Genomic DNA, 20,325 nt, shown 5'->3' on the forward strand with positions numbered 1-20,325 from the left:
AGTCTATGCCTCTAAAGCAAGAGTAAAACTCCCTCCATAACCCTTAAAAAATTAAGAGCCTTGTATATAAACAACAGTTTATTAACTTAAAAACATCATCTAGAAATATATATGCTAATTTATTTGTCTAATAATTTTGAATACAATTTTTTATGTCAATAATATTTTTACATGTGAATTTAAATTCAAAAAAAGTAATATATTGCGTGTAGATTCAAAAAAAAAATAATTCAAATTAATACTGATTATAAAAAATAAGCCACCAAAACGTATTCAAAATACTACTACTCACAAATTATTTTCTTTCCTTTGATTGTTCAATTTGATCCAACCAAAGTCAATTAAACATGTTATATGAATTAATTGGACAGGTTTATTAGCTCTAAAAAATTAAGTTGAACTAAACTTGGATCCGACCCCCTTCAGTAAAGTTCAAGATTCGACTCAACCCATGAGCCCTAAAAGGGAGATGGGTCAACATGTTGAACTCACAGGTTGGGTTGGGCCTAAGTTTGCATATCTAAATGGGCTAAACACAATAGAAGCATTGCAATTTGATAATTTCTTATATAATTTTAAAAATTATATTTATTTATTTAATAAATATGATATAAAAATTCACTTCTAAAATAAAAATTTAGAACTTACAAGTTAGTAGTTAAAGGTTAAAAATTTGAAAATTAAAAACTTTTTATCTTTAACTAGTTTCTATTTTCTAATTTCTAATGATTCAATTATACTTTTAAAATTATATTAAGTTTATAAATTTTTAAAAATTATAAAAAATTCAACCACGCACCGTCCATCGTTCCTTATTCAAGAAATATATATTTAGCATTTGTTTAAGATGGTTATCGATTTTTGTGTATAATTATATATAATTGCTTGTGAGATATAAATTCTTTTTAAGTGATTGGTTATGAGATATAATTTTTGAGCCTCCACTCTAGTTGTTAAATAACTTAATGTTTAAACAACAACATGCAGGAAAATAAAAGTAAAAAGAGACACTAGATATTTATAAAGATTTGGAATACACTTACGATTCTCTATAGGGGTTACTATATTGTAGGCCAACGCAGTCAAAACCAAATAATTAGGTTACTTAACAGTTACTAACCCAAAATATCAAAAGTATTAAAATTCTTTTGTTATAAACCTCCATACTCTATTTAAATAAAAGTCTAATTTATTAAATGCGTTTGTACCACCCGTTGCAATGTCGCATTTTCTTTTCTTTTTTTTTACGATTTAAGAATTTTAAAAATGAATGTTTCAAAATCCCTATTGTGGATTGTATAGATTGTCAGTGATATATTTTAATGTTAGATTTGTATGACATCATAAGGGGTTATGATGTATTCTTGTTATATCATTAATAAAATAATAATTTCTTCATTCAGATTCTCTATTCTTATAAATAAATCCCTAGATATCTTATTAAAAATTTCATTCATAAGTTGTTAAGAATATATAAGCGATAATTTTTTGGCATAAGAATCTTAAATAGTTCCAGTCTTTATACTTTTTCGAATGGAGATTTCGATTAGTTGATTATGAACTAACTCATAATTTACTACTTTGATTAGTATGAGATATTAATGATAAAAGATGATGAGTTATATGTCATATTGCATAAAATGTGAATAGTAAATATGAGGGTGAATGTTAGAGAACACACACCAATCATGAAATGAATAATAGATCATATGATTAAGACGATTAATGATATGTTATTGGTTACGATTGTGTAATTGATGCTCAGACTTAAGGCGACACAATTGTTTTATATACTGGTGTCAGGAATTTGGGGTATAAATGTTCTTTGTGTGGTCTCTTTTCTACTAGTGAATGCAAGGCAGGTGATTGTTGAATACGATCCATTAACTTTTGGTGTGAGGTGAATATTCTATATGATTTTTGTTAGTGGTTGATTGGTAAAATCCCAAGCTATGGATAAAAGATTATAAATGAGTTTTTAATGTGTCATCTCTATCACATCAAGTTAGATCTTGGCATAGTTATTAAGTTCAATGAACTTAATCAGTTTATAACTCTTACTCGATTGAGATGTTAATTAATGAAAAAAGTGTATTACACAGTAATCATTAACTGATATAAGATAAAATGAAGTATGACTTCATTGTTTTATAGGATTATCTTGATATAATATTAGTTGTCACTCAAGACTTTTCAAGATATTTTAAGAATATAAAGAGATTATCAAAATTAGTCAAAGAGTTCGATCGGTATCAAAAGAGTTTAAAGTTTCTTGAATGTAATTTGGCGATGAACTTAGAAGGTCACGCACCTAAAAGGCAAAGCATTAAGTTAGTGATACTTAACTGACAATGAGTTCTTGATCATCATTAAAAGTTGATGATGTTGAATATTGTTAAGAGTTAACAAGGGATTAAAGTACCGTTAAAAGTTAACAGGCATGCTATTAAAGAATTAATGGTGTTGAATCCGTTGCACAACTCCTCGTTGGATTGATTTTGATACTTAACAAAATATGGTTTAAGTGTTTAAATGAAATCTCAATGGTTACTCTAGGTTTATCTTAAGTATTTATAAACTTAAAAGCAAAATTCAAATTAGAGAGTGTTAGAACATGTTTCAAGACGAGTGTGAATGATTGAAAATGAAATTCAAAGTGTTTGAACGTGTATCGATTGAATAATACATAGGTTAATTTTGGTTTTAACTCATTATTTGAATATCAGATATCATTACTTGAGTACTCATTGAATCTTAAGTCTTAAAAGCTTGTGGGAAATATTACTTGAGTATTTTCCCAAACAAAAATATATCACTCGAGTAACTCAGTTAAATTCTAAGATAAATGTTATAAAGATAAAGTCTTATTCAAGTATTGAGGTGTATTACTTGAATATTTTATCAAGAAATCAAAAAAGTTGAAAACTTAATTGAGTATCAAACAATGAATCATATGTTAATTGAGAACTATGGAAATCTAGTTTAGCCTTCATTTAATGACATTACTTGAGTATTAAAGTTTGTTAATTAAGTAATTACATTAAAAATTAACACAAAGCATTGGAAAAAAGTTAGTTGAGTAATACTTTACATTACTCAAGTAATATATAAAGAATTGAGAGGCCGTCAAAGTGTACTCAACTAATGTATTATATTAGTTGACTCCTAATTTGTTCTCTCAAAATGTTACTTGATTATTATTGAAAAGTAGTTGACTTCTTGTTAAGAAACAGAGAACTCTTCATTTTTGTTGAACTCTTCATTTTGATGCTTATGCCAAAACATGTGCCTTAGAATAATAAATATAAGTTTAAAGATAATGAAAATAGAGTAATATATTGTTGAAATAAAATTTAAAAATAGATGTTAATCGAGTAATGTACATAGTAAATCGATTAATACAAACATTACTCGAGTAGAACTGTGTATTAGTTGAGCAATTATCTCAAGAAAATTAAGTTTAAACCAACATTCAAATATTACTTGAGTACAACTTCGTATTAATCGAGTAATTATATTACTAACATTCAAATATTACTTGAGTACATCTTTGTATTAATCGAGTAATTATATTAGGAAAATTTATTTTTAACAAATATTCAAAAATTACTTGAATATAATTTGTATTGATTGAGTAATTATCTTAGAAAAATTTAGTTTAACTAACATTCAAAAATTACTTGAATAATGAACATTAAGTAGTCGAGTAAAGTATATTGTAAACATAATGCTAAAAGATTTAACTGACAAAGAGTTATTTTAGTTGAGTATTATGTGTGTCAGTTAAGTATTACTTCTCTTGTACTTAAAAATTTAATTGACTAAGATTTATTTATTGATCAAGTAATATATTTTTAGTTGAGTAACATATTCGAATAATCGAGTAATATTTTTAAGCAATGAAGTACTTAAAAAGTTAATCAACTAAGGGATGTTTTTTAATCAAGTAATATATGTTTTAGTTGAGTAACATATTCAAGTATTTGAGTAATATTTTTAAGCAGTAAAGTAGTAAAAAATTTAATAAACTAAGAGTTATTTATTAATCAAGTAATATCTTTTTCAGTTGAGTAACATATTCATATAATTGAGTAACATTTCTGAAATATCAAGGTAGTTAAAAAGTTAATTGACTAAGATATTTTCTGTTACTCAAGTGATTCATTAACTAATTTGAATAGTCGAGTAATGAAATGTCTACCTCATAATTTTAATTGAGTAAGCTTATTCAATAATAAAGTAATGAATCACTTATTTGACTAAATGTTAAAATTACTCGAGTAACCTCTTATCTCACTTAAGTAACATTTAAACTTACTCGACTAATAATCTCATAAATTTAAAAAATATAACTATTGAGATTGTACTAAATGCGATCGTTCTTCATTTTCAAATCGTCAGATCTTCATTAAATGGTATATGAACATTCTTTCATTAAAATTATCTATATTTGACCATTAAAATTATCATTAAAATCTTATACTAACCATTGGCATGGACAAAAAATGAAATATTCTTTACAGGTTTTCAAGTTAAGAGCTTTATTCACTAGACAAACAGTAAAATGTATTAAAAAAAGAAAAGTTGTAAATACTAGGAGCATTAGGACTACAACAAAATATTGTTGATCCAAAAACACATAGACCTTAAAATCATATATCCTTATTATTTGAACCCGAGTAAGAAACTTATTTTCATATAGTATGCAAAATACAAGATAGTTTCTTTGAATGTTTACCCTTATTATGCAAACGCTCGGGCAATTTCTTCTTCTATCAAAATTTTCTAAATATCTAATACTATACGTCTACTAATTCTCTCTCACCTTCTATGGTACCTCGAACATTATATCGTTGATAGGTGATATTGATATAAGAATAATGCTATTGGTACACCTTTGTGTATATCTTGGGCTACACAAAGGTGTATCAATGACAAAAATATTCTTCATGAGGCGCATGGAGGCGAGGGATATTTTGATCATAATATTTCTTTGTGTAGCCCAAGATGTACAAAAATGATATACATTTAGCATGATTCTTGATATAATGTACAAATTATTAAAATGGGAAATAATTAAAGTATTTTGAAAAAATATTTAATATAATAATGGTACCATGCAAAGTTAAAATAAAATGAGCTTCTAGTATAGTATTAAAATTATTTGAGAAATTAATTATTATGTAGACATTATGAGTTTAAAATTTATTAATATAAATATATTTTTTTATGTTTTAAGTAAGATATATACAAAATATTTTAAGAAAATTAATATAAACTTCTACGCGTTCACATCTTAAATACACAGTATTGATCTGTCGTTTGTGTTAAGTAACAATTATGTTACTGAACGTTGACGTGACAATAGATCGGGGGAGATGTGGGACTCAATTGGATCCTACACACCTATAATTAGGTCTCACACACTCATCTGACTGGTAATAATTGGCAACATAATTGTTGTTAGATATAGGTAACAAATCAAGATTGCTCAAATACATAATAATAAGAAGAAGAAGGAGGAGGAGGAGGTATACAACTGTTACATTGGAATATTTTCATATAGGACCTTACTATAGTGCCTGAGAGCTTCACATTCAGCTTCGCATACACATGTGTAATAATGAAAATACTCTTTTCTTTGGCTGCCTCTTCTATGCTCTCTCTTTTCCCTTTCCCATGGCCATTACTTGTTGTCTTTCTCGATATCGCCGTTGCATCCTCCTTGTCTGCGGTAGAGAGAGAGGATACAATGATGATCGACGCGAGGTGAGACGATACCACGGACAGAGAAGATGCAGCGACAGTCGATGCAAGATGAGGTGGCGACGAACAATAATCATAGAAAAATGAGAATAAAGAACAAAGAGGAGACAACCAAGAAAAGAGGTGACTGGTATTTTCATAATTTAATTATCAAAATATTAGATAGTGTTGTTTTCGTATTTTAGTTTTTAATTTTAAATTTTAAATTTATTTTTAATTTTATATTTTAAATATCTATTCTAAATTTTTTAAAAATACGTTATTTTTCTCACGCCTCGTACTGTCGAGCGATTGCTCTTTTCCTTCCATAAAATGGGAGGACGGGACCAGCACGTTCAGGACGGGACCAGCACGTTCCGGACATGACGTGGCAATCCAATCCATCAACCTCAAATGAGGCCATCTGTCAGTGGTGGCGGCTAGGTGCCATTTGAGCGCAGGTGCGAGCCGGCTTTTCCGTCAACCCTGTAGGCAGCGCCGCCGCCGCTATAGCTCTATATATCTTTCCTCGATTCCTCCGTTCCATTCTTGTGTTGAATTTTTTTCTGGGTCAGTAAGAGACGGAGAACAGAACGGAACCGGCCGGAGAAAAGCCAAGCCGCCGGATACAATACAATTGTTGTCTGCTCGTAGTATATTCTCTTCAGATTCCTCGCATCTTGCAGACAAAGATTTCTAGGGTTTCTGCCTGCCTGCCAGCCTTTCGCTGCCACCATGTGGCGCTACTTGTCCGGAGCTTTTGATGCCTATCCGGCTTCCCGAAGATTTCGCCCGGTAATGCTCTTTTCTGTTTCTAATTTTTTCTTTTTCCTCGTCTACTGCTATCGGTTTTGTGATTTCAATTCGTGGAGTTATTTCTTCTTGTGCGCAATGATTTGACGACGGACCTCAATTCTATGAATTGTTCTCATCTTCGTCATCTCCCCCCCCCAGAATTTGTTGCTGAATTTGTACCTGTCTTACTTATGTAGATGAATGTATGTAGTGCGTTTCTATAACCAAGGAGATCAACTCAAACTTCAATTCCATGCCTTCTTTTTTCTTTGGATAATTATGTTTCAAATCCAGGCCCAGAAAACACCATTTCCCCTTGATGTTTTTAGGTGTGGTAATATCGGCGTAACATACATGAGAATTGCTGATGAGCTGCTTATTAATTTACCAAGTGCTAGGTCCAGTTCACTGTCTGATTGTGTTCATTTCTCGTAATCAGGTGAATTGCAAAATCAAATCATACTACCAATCAAGGAATAGCATCGGACGCAGTTCACTGAATGGTCATCTAGGTCGATCCTTGACAAAGATGTTTGCAATTTCATGTGAGAAGTTATCAGTAGATGAGCCAAAAGATAATTCTGTTTCTGATATGTTAGTTGACTCCTTTGGGAGGCTACATACGTACTTGAGAATCTCCCTGACGGAGCGCTGCAATTTACGTTGCCAGTACTGTATGCCAGCGGAGGGTGTGGAACTCACTCCTAGTCCCCAACTTCTCTCACAGAATGAGATTATTCGTCTAGCCAGTCTTTTTGTCAGCTCTGGGGTGGATAAAATTCGTCTGACTGGTGGAGAGCCTACCATTAGGAAAGATATTGAAGGGATTTGCTCACAGCTCTCCAACTTGAAAGGTCTAAAGACCTTGGCTATGACAACAAATGGAATCACATTAGCAAGAAAACTTCCCAAGTTGAAAGAGTGTGGGCTTAGTGCATTGAATATTAGCTTAGATACATTGATCCCAGCAAAATTTGAATTTCTGACCAGACGAAAAGGTCATGAAAAGGTTATGGAGTCAATTAATGCTGCCATAGACCTTGGATACAATCCTGTTAAAGTATGTTATCTCCAAGTTTTTATTAGTATGTTTCTTCTTCCTAATTCTTTTTTTATTCAACTGTGTGCTACTTTGCCAATCAATTGTGTTCTTAATCATTATGCTGATGTATATTGTATTGATTCTGTGTCACTAACAAGTTGTGTCTTTCGATATGTCCTGTATTAAGGTGAATTGTGTTGTAATGCGTGGATTCAATGATGATGAAATATGTGATTTTGTGGAGTTGACTCGTGAGAAACCAATTAATGTTCGGTTTATTGAGTTTATGCCTTTCGATGGAAATGTTTGGAATGTCAAGAAGCTTGTACCCTACGCCGAAATGTTGGACAGAGTGGTAAGGTAGAGTTCTGAGAGATCATCTCATGTTTAGATCTGCAAACATCCTTTTTATATACCCCTAAATCATTCATCACTACTGAACAGGGTAAACAGTTTAAAGGGCTAAAGAGACTCCAAGATCATGCTAAAGAGACGGCCAAGAATTTTAGGATTGATGGGCATTATGGCACAGTTTCTTTTATCACATCAATGACTGAGCATTTTTGTGCTGGCTGCAATAGGTTGCGTCTTTTGGCAGATGGCAACTTTAAAGTATGCTTATTTGGCCCCTCAGAGGTGAGTTACCTTGTCTATCTACCGATATACTTGCATGTAGAATGGTGTTTGCCCCTAGATGTTAATCAATGTTATGTGAATGGTATGTTTCAACATTTAAGATCTGGAAATTAGGGCTTTTTCAATTTCAATAGTGTTATGTTGCATATAGAAAAACTTTTATATTGCATTTTAATTATATTTGTACAAAATCTTTCTCTGTATATGACAAAATATTATAGTTTTACCACCGCTATGTTACATTTATTGAAAAAAAATACTATTGTATTGCATCTTATTTGTATTTGTATAAATTCTTTATCTATAAACATAAAACATTTATAGTTTTTTCTTATATCTAGTGTGTCATGTCTGACATCTTTCAAAAATTGATTCTTCATGTCCATGTTGTGTCATATTCATCTTCTATGCAATACAATAGTGTCATTTATGCAATACTGTTTGTTCATTATTCAACTTATTGATGCTTGTGATCTATGTTCTGTCTACTGTGGCACAAGTTTTGGGTGTGGTTTTTCTTTCATATATTTTATGTATAGTTGCAAGGCACATTTTTAACCTTAAACTTATTATCCTAGGATATGTATCCAAAAGTTTGATAGGATTTATGATTATGTCTATAAATGGATGCATTATGAATTTTAAATATTGTGGATATTATATTATATTTTAACACAACAATTTATATTATTGAAAAATGGACTTGAAATTAAATGGAATTTGAAGAAAAATAAAATTTCTATAGAGGGGTACAGAAAATGTCTCAAATTTTTTTATTATGCGAAGGCTATCTGTTCCTTGAATACTGGGTACCCATATCTCTGCTCACAAAGTTTTGCGTTCTATTTGTTATTGCAGCACCTTGTCCTTAAGTGTGAAATTTGGTCATATCTGGTGGACACATAGGTATAGAAAGGGGAACATAGCAGTCCAAACTTATGTTATCAGCAATACTTGAGATTCTGTATTTTAGCTTTAACCTACTGGGCAAGGGGCAAAGTCCACAAAAAAAAAAAAAAAAAGAGGAAGAAAACTTAACTTTCACCATTGTTTCAATTTTGGACCAAACTTTTAATTTTTTCAATAGCATTCAACTCTAATTTTGTTTTAACATTGGACTACTGTTGATCTCCCGTTAGTGAAAACTGTTAAATGCTGACGTGGGCCACCTCTGCAGTTCTAACTGCATCAACAATTGCCACATCAACTTATATTTACAAAAAAATTTATATAAACTAACTATCAATAAAATATAAGTATATATATATATATGTAATTGGTGGCACCCAGTCACTGCCAGTGAACAAACCCCAACTCCCATCTGGCTCCTGAACCCAGATGTCCATCTTCATTGCGATGAATATGAACTTTGGACTTGCGTGATATCTGGGATCTGCTTTTGCTGATCGCTGGAATCTGGGCAGAAGCTTGGAGCAATGGTGAATCTCAGTGTGATGGAGAACAAAACTATGGCAGTGAACCAGTGACTGGCTATGGCAGATCTGAGAATTTTCTGAGAAGAACAAGAAAACCATGTAAAACCCAATTTGCAATAGCTGACCAGATTCTTGATAACCTTCTGAGAAGAACCTTTGTGATGACCCATTGTGAATTTTCTAATTCTGAGCAAATTGGGGTTTTCATTAATACTTGGAATGGAAACATATTCTGGATGACCTTCTGAGAAGAACCTTTTTGTTCTTTTCAGAAAATTCCCAGATCTGCCATAGCTTCTCACTGGTTCTCTGCCATAGTTCTGTTTTCCATCACACCGAGATTCACCATTGCTCCAAGCTTGGGGTGTCAGAATCCCCATTGGTGTGGTTGTTAGCCAGCAATGGCGGCTGCCCATCCTGGCCTATTTCTTTTGGTTATATATATTTTTAAAATTTATACTTATATCTAATTGATATTTAATTTATATAAAGCTTTTTTTTTTGTAAAAATATAGGGCAATTGCTGATGTGGTAAAAAACTACCTTGTCAGCATTTAATGGTGTTAGCCTTATAGTGTTATACACGCCTAGCCTTGTACATAGTTATTAGCTTATTAGCTTTCCTCAGTTGTACCTTGTAGAGTCGTATATATACCTAACGCATGAATAAAATAATACACTTTTTGTCTCTTTTTTGAAACATGGTAGCAGAGCCACAAAAATCCTAATCCTTAACCAGCTATTGCCGCTGTCGTTGGTGACCAGATCTTAGCCCTTAGTTGGATATCAAGAATGCTTTTCTTCATGGCGACCTTCAAGAGGAGCTCTATATGGAGCAACCACCTGGGTTTGTTACTCAAGGGGAGTTTAGATTGGTATGTGGCCTACAAAAATCCTTATATGGTCTAAAGCAATCTTCCCAGTGTTGGTTTGGTTACTTCAGTTCTGTCATTTAGTCATTTGATATGAGTAGAATTGACGTTTATCATTCTATGTTTTATCACCATTCTACTCGTGGAGTTATACTCTTGGTGGTATATATGTAGATGATATTGTCATTACAGGTGATGATGAGGTTAGTATTATGCAGTTGAAGACTCACTTGCACTCTCATTTTTAGATCAAAGATTTGGGCAAGTTAAAGTATTTTCTTGGCATTGAGGTAGCTCTATCTGCACATGGTATGTATGTCTCTTGATGGAAGTATGCCTTGGATATTTTGGAGATTGGGATGCTTGATTCCTGACCTTTAGATACTCCTATAAATCCTAATGTTAAGCTTGTGCCAGGCTAGGGGGAGCCATTGGAGGATCTTGAGTGATATAGGAGACTCATTGGGGAGCTTAATTACCTCACAATTACATGACCCGGCATCTCTTTTGTTGTTAGTGTGGTGAGTCAGTTTTTGGACACTCCTTGTGATAGTCACTGATATGCTTTAATGCGTATCTTGAGGTACATTAAGAGTGCTGTTAGTAAAGGCTTGTTGTTGGGAAACAATGGACACCAACAGGTTATTGGATATATAGATGCAATTTGGGTTGGTTGTCCCATAGATAGGTGGTTTGGCTCAAGCAACTTCTTAAGGAGTTGAGATTTAGAGATTCAGGGCCTATGCACCTTATTTGTGATAATCAAGTAGCCCTTCATGTTGCCTCTAATTCAATCTTTCATGAGTGAACTAAACACAGAGATAGACTATCATTTTGTGAGACAAAAGTTGATTTCTAGAGAAATTGGTATCTCATTTGTCGGCTTTAATGATCAGCTAATTGATCTTTTATAAAGGCATTCTAGGGTCCACAGCTTAACTACATTTGTACCAAGCTAGGCACATATGATATATATGCGCTTGCTTGAGTGGGAGTGTTAGCTTTATGGTGTTGTACATGCTCCTTGTACATAGTTATTAGCTTTCTTAACTTGTACCTTGTAAAGTAGTATATATCAGTGTTATTAAAAACTCAAGGCGTACTAAGGTGCAAAAGGGTGTTGGAGCCTGAGGCGTAAGGCGAGGCGCGCACCTATTAGAACTAGGCGCGTGCTTACTAAAAAAAAAAAAAGAAAAATATATATCCTAGTTGAAAAATAAGGTATAAAATAAGTCATAACTCCTAATGACATATTTACAAGAATGTTATCAAGGAAATTAAAAAATTCAACATATACTAATGAAAAGAACAATAAAAAATGCCAAAAGATATAATTTAAAAGTCTTTAAATCAACTTAAATTAAATTTTTAAAAAATTTATAGGTCTTAAATCTTAATCAAGATTAACTAATTATGCATTTTAAATAATCTAAAAATCATTCTCATCATCAAGATCAAACATTTCTATATTTTCATCATTAGAAGCATCATCACTAATATCTTCTTCCACATCATCTACTCCTCTTATTGGATGATTTCTATGGTTTAGAAGTGTGATGATAGTTTCATACAATTTTTTGGTAGGTAATATACTAGACTTGAATTTGCATCTTTCTTTGTTTTGGTGACTTAATGTTGCATTTTGTTATTGCATGCCTTGAATTTGTTCAATTCTCCCTATCCATCTTCATCTAGTTCAAATTCAATTGGAGCATTTGAAGTAGTAGCCTTTTTACTTATTGTCAAATTTGTAGTTGAAGCAATAAATTTAAACCCTAAATAGTAAAAAATTAAATAAAATAACAAACGGTAAAATAAAAAACTTAAAAAATAGCTAAAAAGCCCAATTGCCTAAGGCGCCTTGGGCTGAAGCGCGCCTTTTGGTTTGCGCCCGCTTGGAATGCTTTCAGGCGCCCAGGGTGCACCTTTAATAACACTGTATATATACCTAATACAAGAATAAAATAATACACTTTTGTCTCTTTTTTAAAACAAATGGTTTTCATTAGCAGAAGATTAACAAGGTCTAAAATTGAAACAAAATGAAAAAAATAAAAAGTCAGTTAAATAAAGGTAAGGGTTGAGTTTTTTTGCATCCCCAGAAAAATGTTGTACTTACATAAGTTGAATTTTCTTTATAAGATCTTACTTGTGAGGAAATGAAGATTTTTTGTCTCCAGCGCCCCCCCCCCCCCCCCCCCCCCCCCACACACACACGCCACACACACCACACACACACAAAGCAACCGGAGGGATCTGTTCTTGTTAGGTGTTGCATTAGAATATCTTGGCTCACCAAATTTTTATACTTCTTTTTGTTAGTTGCCATGGTTCTTAAACTTAGGGTGTCCTTCAAGTAATCATTGCTGTTCTGTATGACTTGTCCTAATTTGATAGCCACACACTGGAAAATAATGTATATTTATATCACAAATCCATTTTGTCTATCTTGAATTATGGGATAAGTATAACAATCTCATTTCTATATATTCATCAAGAAAGCTTTTTACAGTGACCAATAGTTACTCTTAACTGTTATGCAGCGGCAACATTGAATAGATGAATATTCTTAAGTTTAGGTTTAGAAAACCACCTTTCACTATTGCTTCTCATTTTTCTTACTCTCAAATACCTTTGCTTTAAATCACTGATTGACTGTGAAGTCCTACTTGGTTCATAACCCATGAATAGCAGCTGCTTGAGACAACATGCCCCAGTATTTATCTGAGAATTTTCAGTATGTTGATTCCTTCCCTTCCTATAGATATAAAAGAAAAAGAGAAAGTAAGAAGCTATGTTTCTAGTGAAGTTTCTAATACAAAGGTTACTAAAATACTTGAATTTCATCTGTTCTCATCATGATCAAATGTGTGGTGGTATTACCTAACAAATGTGTGGAGAATTTGAAAACGCTTAGGACTAATGTTCTTCTGTATTCTAACTTTTTTCTGATGCTTCCAAACGAAGATTTTGAACCAAGGCCTTATTGAGCCAATCTTCCTTGATAAGAATGTCCCCAAAAAACACTTTCCTCCACCTTCAGCTTATTAATATCAGGTTAAGTAGACATCTTTATATGCTATAGTTGTTAGTTTGGTTGATTTCTGTTGGTTTGTTGTATGAGATTGGGAAAATACAAGGCCAGGACTTCGAGTGGCATCTCCATTTTTGTTCTTACTACTGCATTTGTCCTTTCAGGTTAGCCTGAGGGATCCCCTTCGTCATGGTGTAGATGATACTGAGCTCAAGGAAATTATTGGGGCTGCGGTATGCATTTCGCATCCACATAACATCACCATTTTTACATTTGGAAGTATTGACAAATCATTGGTCTTAATGGTATAGTAGATGCTTGAACAGAAAACCTTTTTATGCCAAAAAATGGCCCAAAAATACAAGACCATGATTGTCATTTTTTGGATATGGAGATTGCCTTGCACTTTTGTTTTTAAATTTACTCAAAATTCGAATCTGGCATATGCCAATATGTTCTAATTTTCTTGATTGCTTCAGGTTAAGAGGAAGAAAGCTTCTCATGCTGGAATGTTTGACATTGCAAAGACCCCAAATAGACCTATGATACACATTGGCGGCTAGGACTTGGCATTCCCCTCTTCTAATGCACCATAAGTTTTATATTTATGCTCTAGCTGCTTCAAGAAAATTCCCAATTCTTGTGACCAAGTACAAAATGTTATTTGCATTCAATGAGATGGAGTTGCACTATCATATTGCAACTTGTTTTCACTGGCAATCGTAGGTAATTAGATTTTTGAAATATGATTTCTGCATTGTCGTCACATGCACTTGCAAAGATATACATACATACATACATATATGTATACGTGTATATATATATATATATAATAGCATTCACTTCAATGGAGGATTTAAATTGCAATTACAGCATCACTATTGAGGGGAAGCCTTGGTAGCAATAATAAGGGTCCTCCTTTATGGCATGATAGTCATGGGTTCAAGTTGTGGTAACAACCTCTTTGCAAAGCAAGAGTAAGGTTGCATACAAAACAACCCTCTCTTGGCCATTCCAAAGCAGGGAGCCCTGTGCACTGAGGCTACCCTTTCGCAGTATTAGAGTTTTGAAGCTAGTTAGAACATCTCAAGCAAGCTCCTAAGAGACTAAAAAAAGGTTGATAATAATATTTTTTATGCTACTTGTTGACTGAATCATGATTGGCCAGATTTTTTCGAGAAATTGAAACCAAGCTAGCATTTTTTTTAATGCTGTTTCGTTACCTCATTGTCCATTAATCAAGATGCATCTAAAACTTTCTCTGGTACTTGGTATTACTCATAACTTACTGGTCAATGCTATCTGTATATTGAATTGACTATGCTTTGTATCTGTTTAATTGTCAAATCACTATCTTGTCTACAAGTTTAAGTTGGTAGATAGAGGAGTTGACTTATCTTTTATATTATTATTTTTACTCTTAATATGCCCCCTCATGTGTGGCCAGCCTTCATTACATAATTGGTCCAAACACATGCAATTATTTAAATATTGGGTCCAACGGTGAGGTTTGAACTTAGTATTTTTGTCTGCTTTGGTACCAATTAAATTGTTAATCACCATTTTATCTAAAAGCTTAAATTGTTAGATAGAGAGTTTTTTTTTTTTTTATATTATTATTTTTACTCTCTACAAGATCAATGAGAAAATGATAAAATGTCAAAGAAGGCTCCATGTAGGTTTTTTCCCCTTTGGGATAAGAAAAAGAAGGCTAAGTTTAAGTTAGAGTTAGCAAGTCTTAAGGTCAAATACAAACCGATTTTAAATCGAAGAGAAGTTGCAATTGGTGGTCCTCGAATGTTTTGGTTGTAATTTTGTCAACTCTAAAAACAGGTCTTCTTGGGCTGGGGACTGCGCCCAAATAAGAATATAGAAGAACCTTTTTGCAAATATGTGAAAGGAGGTGAAAGAAAGGAATCCCTTCCTCATTAGATGCTAATTAGTACTAGTATGTACTCATAGTACCATAGGCTTTTCCTCAGTTTGATGAAGTCCTTAACCACTGAGAAATAGAATGTGTAACAAAAAATTGAAAGATTGGAACGGAAATGTCTTTTCTAGCAACAGCATTGTCGTTTTTGTTTTGCCTCAAAATCTAGTTCATCAACACCAATATTGTGTGTCCGAAGTCTCTAACCACAGTAGTTGTAATAAGATGACATAGCTCTTCTGTTCTGCCTCAATCGCTGTCAAAATATCATTTGAACCTTAAGAGGGTGGAGGTGTTCCAGAGCTCAAAGCTCCCTGTTTTGGAGGTTTGCTTTTGTTCTCCATTTTCTCTCTTGCTCTTTTGGGAAGAGGCTGTTTTCACAACACAAACCTGTGACTACCAGGAGCAACCTTATAGTTGCCACCAAGGCTTCACCCATTTGAACCTTAAGATACTTAAAAATTATTATTCTATCCTTATGATACCTATAAAAAAAGAAGACAAACAGTAAGAAAAAGGAATAGAAAAAATACAAGAAAGGTTATTCTATCATTTTCAAATGGACGGTAGTTTGCTTCAGGAAGGTGAAGTTCTGTTATACGAGTTCTCTCTAGTGTTGAAGCCAAATCCCGTTCTATCAACCCACTATAATTGCATCATCATCAATTTTTACCATCATTTAGGTCCCTTCTTCCGAAACAATTGAAGCCTTGTGAAAATTTTCTTTATATACGTAATGGTATGACTTGTCATATTTTATGGGCGCTTTACATCTTCTAAGGTCAAAACTAGACAGTTGTTATCTCAGTATCATTTTCTCACCTTTTTTCTTGTTCCGCCCAATGCCAATATTGTTCCATATTTCAGCTAAATCAGGAAAATATGGTGATCAAATTTCTGTCAATCTTCTTCAGGTCCTTGAAGGGCTAATTTGCAGATGTTAAGCTATTCACTGTTGTGATACACCGAGTTGCACGGACAAATAACAACAATAAACATACACAGAAGACTAAGAAGAAGATGGAGGGAAAAAAAGGAACGGGTGGTGAATGAAAAGAAGAAGAGTGCTACTGGCAATGCTAAACTTGTTTCTATTAGTGCTAAATTTATAAACAAGCATATTACTTCTATAGGCAATTTCAAGTGAATTAATATATAATTAGCTCTTAGATTTTTGGGTGTTACTTTCAGTTTCTTTAAATTCTGATTGATTTTGTTTAGTGTATTCTCTGTATGTTCAAAACACACCAAAAAAAGAAAAAGAAAAAAAAAAAAAAAAGGATGATGCAAGGAATATATGCAATGAATTGAAGTGTGTATGAAACTGTTCTATGAAGCAGTTTTTTTTTTTTTTTTTGTTTAAATAAAGAAGTGAGTCTGTTCTATGAAACTGTTACATATTTGTGAAGGTAAGTGCATTTCTTCACATTTGATGCCTTACTTGAAGTTTCATGCAAGGTATCCCCCCTTTCCATGTTTGGCTAGCTGCTTCAAACGTTTGCAGAATTTCCATTGCTTGAACATCATCAGCCTTACCCTTTCATTTTCATTGAGGTGAAGGTGGGTTGACAAGGTTTTCTCCTAAAAATAACGGAGAAAGCCTTGCTTGGCTTAACATTTTTGTACATTCATTTGGGATCACAAAACTCTTATTCCATTATGTGGGTCACAAACTCTTAACTCTTTACTCATCTCTGATGGAATTGAATACCCTCAAATTCACTCTTTACTCATTTCTGATAGAATTGAAAACAAACAAGAAGGGAAAGTGACGAGAAGAAACATGGAGGAGAAAGTGAAATTTTTCTTAACCAAGAAAATTTGTCTTTGAAGGCATTTGATCTTGTTTACTTTTCCATGCATATATGTTAGTAAACTGATAGGAGACAACAGGATTTCTTCCAATAGAGGTCGGAATGGAAGCTTAAAATAATTTGCATCTGGCTTATTTGAGGTTCACTTACTTCCCTTAATAGCTAAAGGGAAAACAACCACCACTGCACAATATTAAACAAAATCCAAGAGAGACAAAACTAGTAAAGCATAACAAAGGAAAAAAACTTGCAAAGAAATGGAACAATTGGCAGCACCTTCTGATGATGGGGCAAAACAAAAGATTGAACTTGGCACAGGCAAAAATTAGCCAAATGCTTTGACATCGATCCTTGAGCGTCTCTTTACAAATAACACTACACTGGCAAGAGGCTGGTGAGAAATCCAAAAGAAATCCCCAGAAACATCGGTGACATTATAAATGCATGGAGGAACATGCTCAATGGGATGAAAGCTTTCCTGGATCCCATCCCATGTGTGAAGCCTCAAGGGAAATTAACTATGTTTATGGAATAGAATCTACCTACGTACAAAATGATTAAAAAAATTAGGAGCATTTGCAAAGCAAACCCACATTCCAAATAATCTTAGATTAGATGCCACAAAATAAAGTTTCTTACAATTGGTGAATTAGGATTAATATAGTAGACTAGATGTCAACTAAGTCTTAAATGTTGTTGTCGTTCACATCTTGCTACGTACAAAAGCTAGTTGCATCCCTAGCTTATATATTAAGAAAGGCTTCCATGATATTTATTACATGTTCTTCCAACACTTAAACAAACACAATGTTCTTTTTTCTTATAGTATGTCGCAATTTATGCGAATTATACATGGTAACCCATTTTTCAACAAAACTTAGCTTCATTCAGCATGAAAACTTCATAACAAGAAATGAAGTACTTGTTCAAGTGAGTTAGTTAAATATATGAGAAAGAAGATGTACTTATTAGAACTTTATATAACTATAAATTAAGATTATATATAGCTAAAGAAATGATGGGGCCGAAAATTTAAGTTGTTAGTAGAGTTGATGCTTGATACATTGTCATCGTAATTTAATTTAACATATAATTAATTAAATACAACAAATGCAGACAAAATAACAATATCTTGAAACCCATTTTCTACAAACCATATATATATATATCCATCGAAAGGGGCTGTTAGAAGTGAAAAATAGAGAGGGGTCTTCTTCACTGGCAAAGTGGCAGGCCTTCATACATGTTAAAGTGAGAAGTAGAGCTTAGAGGCAGCAAAGGGTAATCGGGCTGGAGGTCTTGTATCAGTCGATCCATATCACCAAAACCACACATATAATTACTATAACCATTTGATGAATTAATCTCATCACCTTTCCATATTTCTTGCAGGCTCTCCTTCTTCATCCTGATCTCTGGTTTTTCCGGATTGCGCATTCCAATTCGATCACTTTCTGCAGATGCAATGGAGTTCTTGCCTGCAGCTTCAGCGCTGCAAATTACCACTTCTTCAGATGAAGTAGTATTAGTGCTGCTTGTTTCCTGTGGGCTGCCGGGTTTTTTGTCGCTGGCAGCTGATGACGATCTTCCGGTGAGGCGCTGGACGAGCTGTCGGAAATTCGCCACATCTGTCTTTATGATTTCTGGGGCAACTATGTGGATTATGCGTATCTTTGGCTTCAACTTCGATACTGCATATGAATTCTTGTGCAGGGCCAGCTTTGAAGCTGCTGCTGAAGGATTTGTCTTCATATGAGAGAGAGAGAGAGAGAGAGAGGATTGGTTGTGTTTGGAAGGAGAGGCGGCTTTAATTAGCAGATGGAAGATTGATGATAGAGCTGAAATAAGGGACAGGAAATACCTTTTGGTGGCAACAGTATTAAGATTTATGAAAGAAAGCTTGTAAAGCAAACTTAGATCCCAATGTTTTAAGCTGTTCTAACACCTATTAAATGAAAACGTATGGTCTTCTTACATAATTTCTATATATATACATACATAAAACTGATATATAATTTATTTTTGTGGGTTTTCCTTTTCACCACATCATTTTGTGTGACAATAATTCTGCATAAAAATATTATTTGTATATTATCATCCCGTAATATATATGCAATGAAGTTATCCCCTAGTTTGATATTCCGACTTAATAATGTATCTATATTGCATATCTTTAACTATATCAACAAGTAATAAATTATTTATAATATATTGACAGTGGAACTACTTAATTGTGCTTACTTTCAACCCCTAAATTCTTATTATAAAAAACAATGTTTTCCCAAATTCTCTCATCACATTGTTCCATTATTTTCCTTACATATATATATATCATCCCAATTATTTTTTTTATTTTTTTTGTTAAAAAATATTATTGAAATGATAGAAAAAGTATATATAATATATATATATAAATGATTACATATATATATATATATAAGAGAATTACCATCTTTTGGTGTATGAGTGAATAGAATGGAGAAAAAAAATAATTGTTTTAAGCCCATATTATGATTTAATTTGCTATATAAAATAATATCAAACAAAGGAGGTGTTAGGTGAATGTGGAAATAAAAGGGCTGTTTGGATGGTGACCAATTACACGCATTATTAACACTAGTTAGTTCTTCTTTGCTTTTCTTCATCTGTATAGGCTATAGCTGTTGTCCTATCTCTTTCTTCAAGTCAACATTATGATTATGAGGGCCACAAGTAAGCATTTTTTATGCTTAATTTCCTTTTCCTTTTCATTTTCTTCCTCTCTTAAAGTCAGTCAACTCCTTGACACCGCCCCTTGAACTCATCTCTTGCTACCAGCCCAAAAAAAAAAAAAAAAAGAAATTAAAAAAAGGAACTAATCTCTGGTTAATGAAAGAAACCATTTAGCACTAGAAAAATTAGGGTTGATCTGGCCATGATTGAACTACACTACCCAACAACTAGCTTCTTGTTAAATGGTTGACTTTCCTATGTGATCGATCTCTACTCTCTACCCATGAATTTGCTTATATATATATTGTG

The 20,325-nt window shown here is 33.0% G+C and overlaps 2 protein-coding genes across 4 annotated transcripts; one reads left to right on the top strand and one right to left on the bottom strand.

The window, feature by feature from the left end:
- Positions 1 to 6,106: 6,106 nt before the first annotated feature.
- LOC127786818 (GTP 3',8-cyclase, mitochondrial) lies at positions 6,107 to 16,665 on the top strand. 3 transcript variants are annotated; one of them, XM_052314504.1, is made up of 7 exons: positions 6,107 to 6,540; positions 6,980 to 7,600; positions 7,770 to 7,937; positions 8,027 to 8,218; positions 10,420 to 10,529; positions 13,725 to 13,793; positions 14,040 to 14,119. In XM_052314504.1, the coding sequence occupies exons 1-6, from the start codon at positions 6,481 to 6,483 to the stop codon at positions 13,732 to 13,734; spliced, it is 1,161 nt and encodes a 386-aa protein (XP_052170464.1). In that variant the 5' UTR covers positions 6,107 to 6,480; the 3' UTR covers positions 13,735 to 13,793; positions 14,040 to 14,119. The 3 variants fall into 3 exon arrangements, with proteins under 3 accessions (XP_052170464.1, XP_052170465.1, XP_052170463.1); XM_052314503.1 differs by lacking the exon at positions 10,420 to 10,529 and adding an exon at positions 16,405 to 16,665 and having other exon boundaries at positions 6,111 to 6,540; positions 14,040 to 14,286; XM_052314505.1 differs by lacking the exons at positions 13,725 to 13,793; positions 14,040 to 14,119 and having other exon boundaries at positions 6,108 to 6,540; positions 10,366 to 10,503.
- Positions 16,666 to 18,308: 1,643 nt separating this feature from the next.
- On the bottom strand, positions 18,309 to 19,251 carry LOC127786819 (VQ motif-containing protein 25-like). Its single transcript, XM_052314506.1, has one exon. It carries the CDS (start codon positions 19,054 to 19,056, stop codon positions 18,520 to 18,522), a length of 537 nt encoding a protein of 178 aa, XP_052170466.1. The 5' UTR covers positions 19,057 to 19,251; the 3' UTR covers positions 18,309 to 18,519.
- Between the last annotated feature and the right edge of the window lie 1,074 nt (positions 19,252 to 20,325).

Source organism: Diospyros lotus, chromosome 12 (genome assembly GCF_014633365.1).
Source record: "Diospyros lotus cultivar Yz01 chromosome 12, ASM1463336v1, whole genome shotgun sequence".
NCBI lineage: Eukaryota > Viridiplantae > Streptophyta > Magnoliopsida > Ericales > Ebenaceae > Diospyros > Diospyros lotus.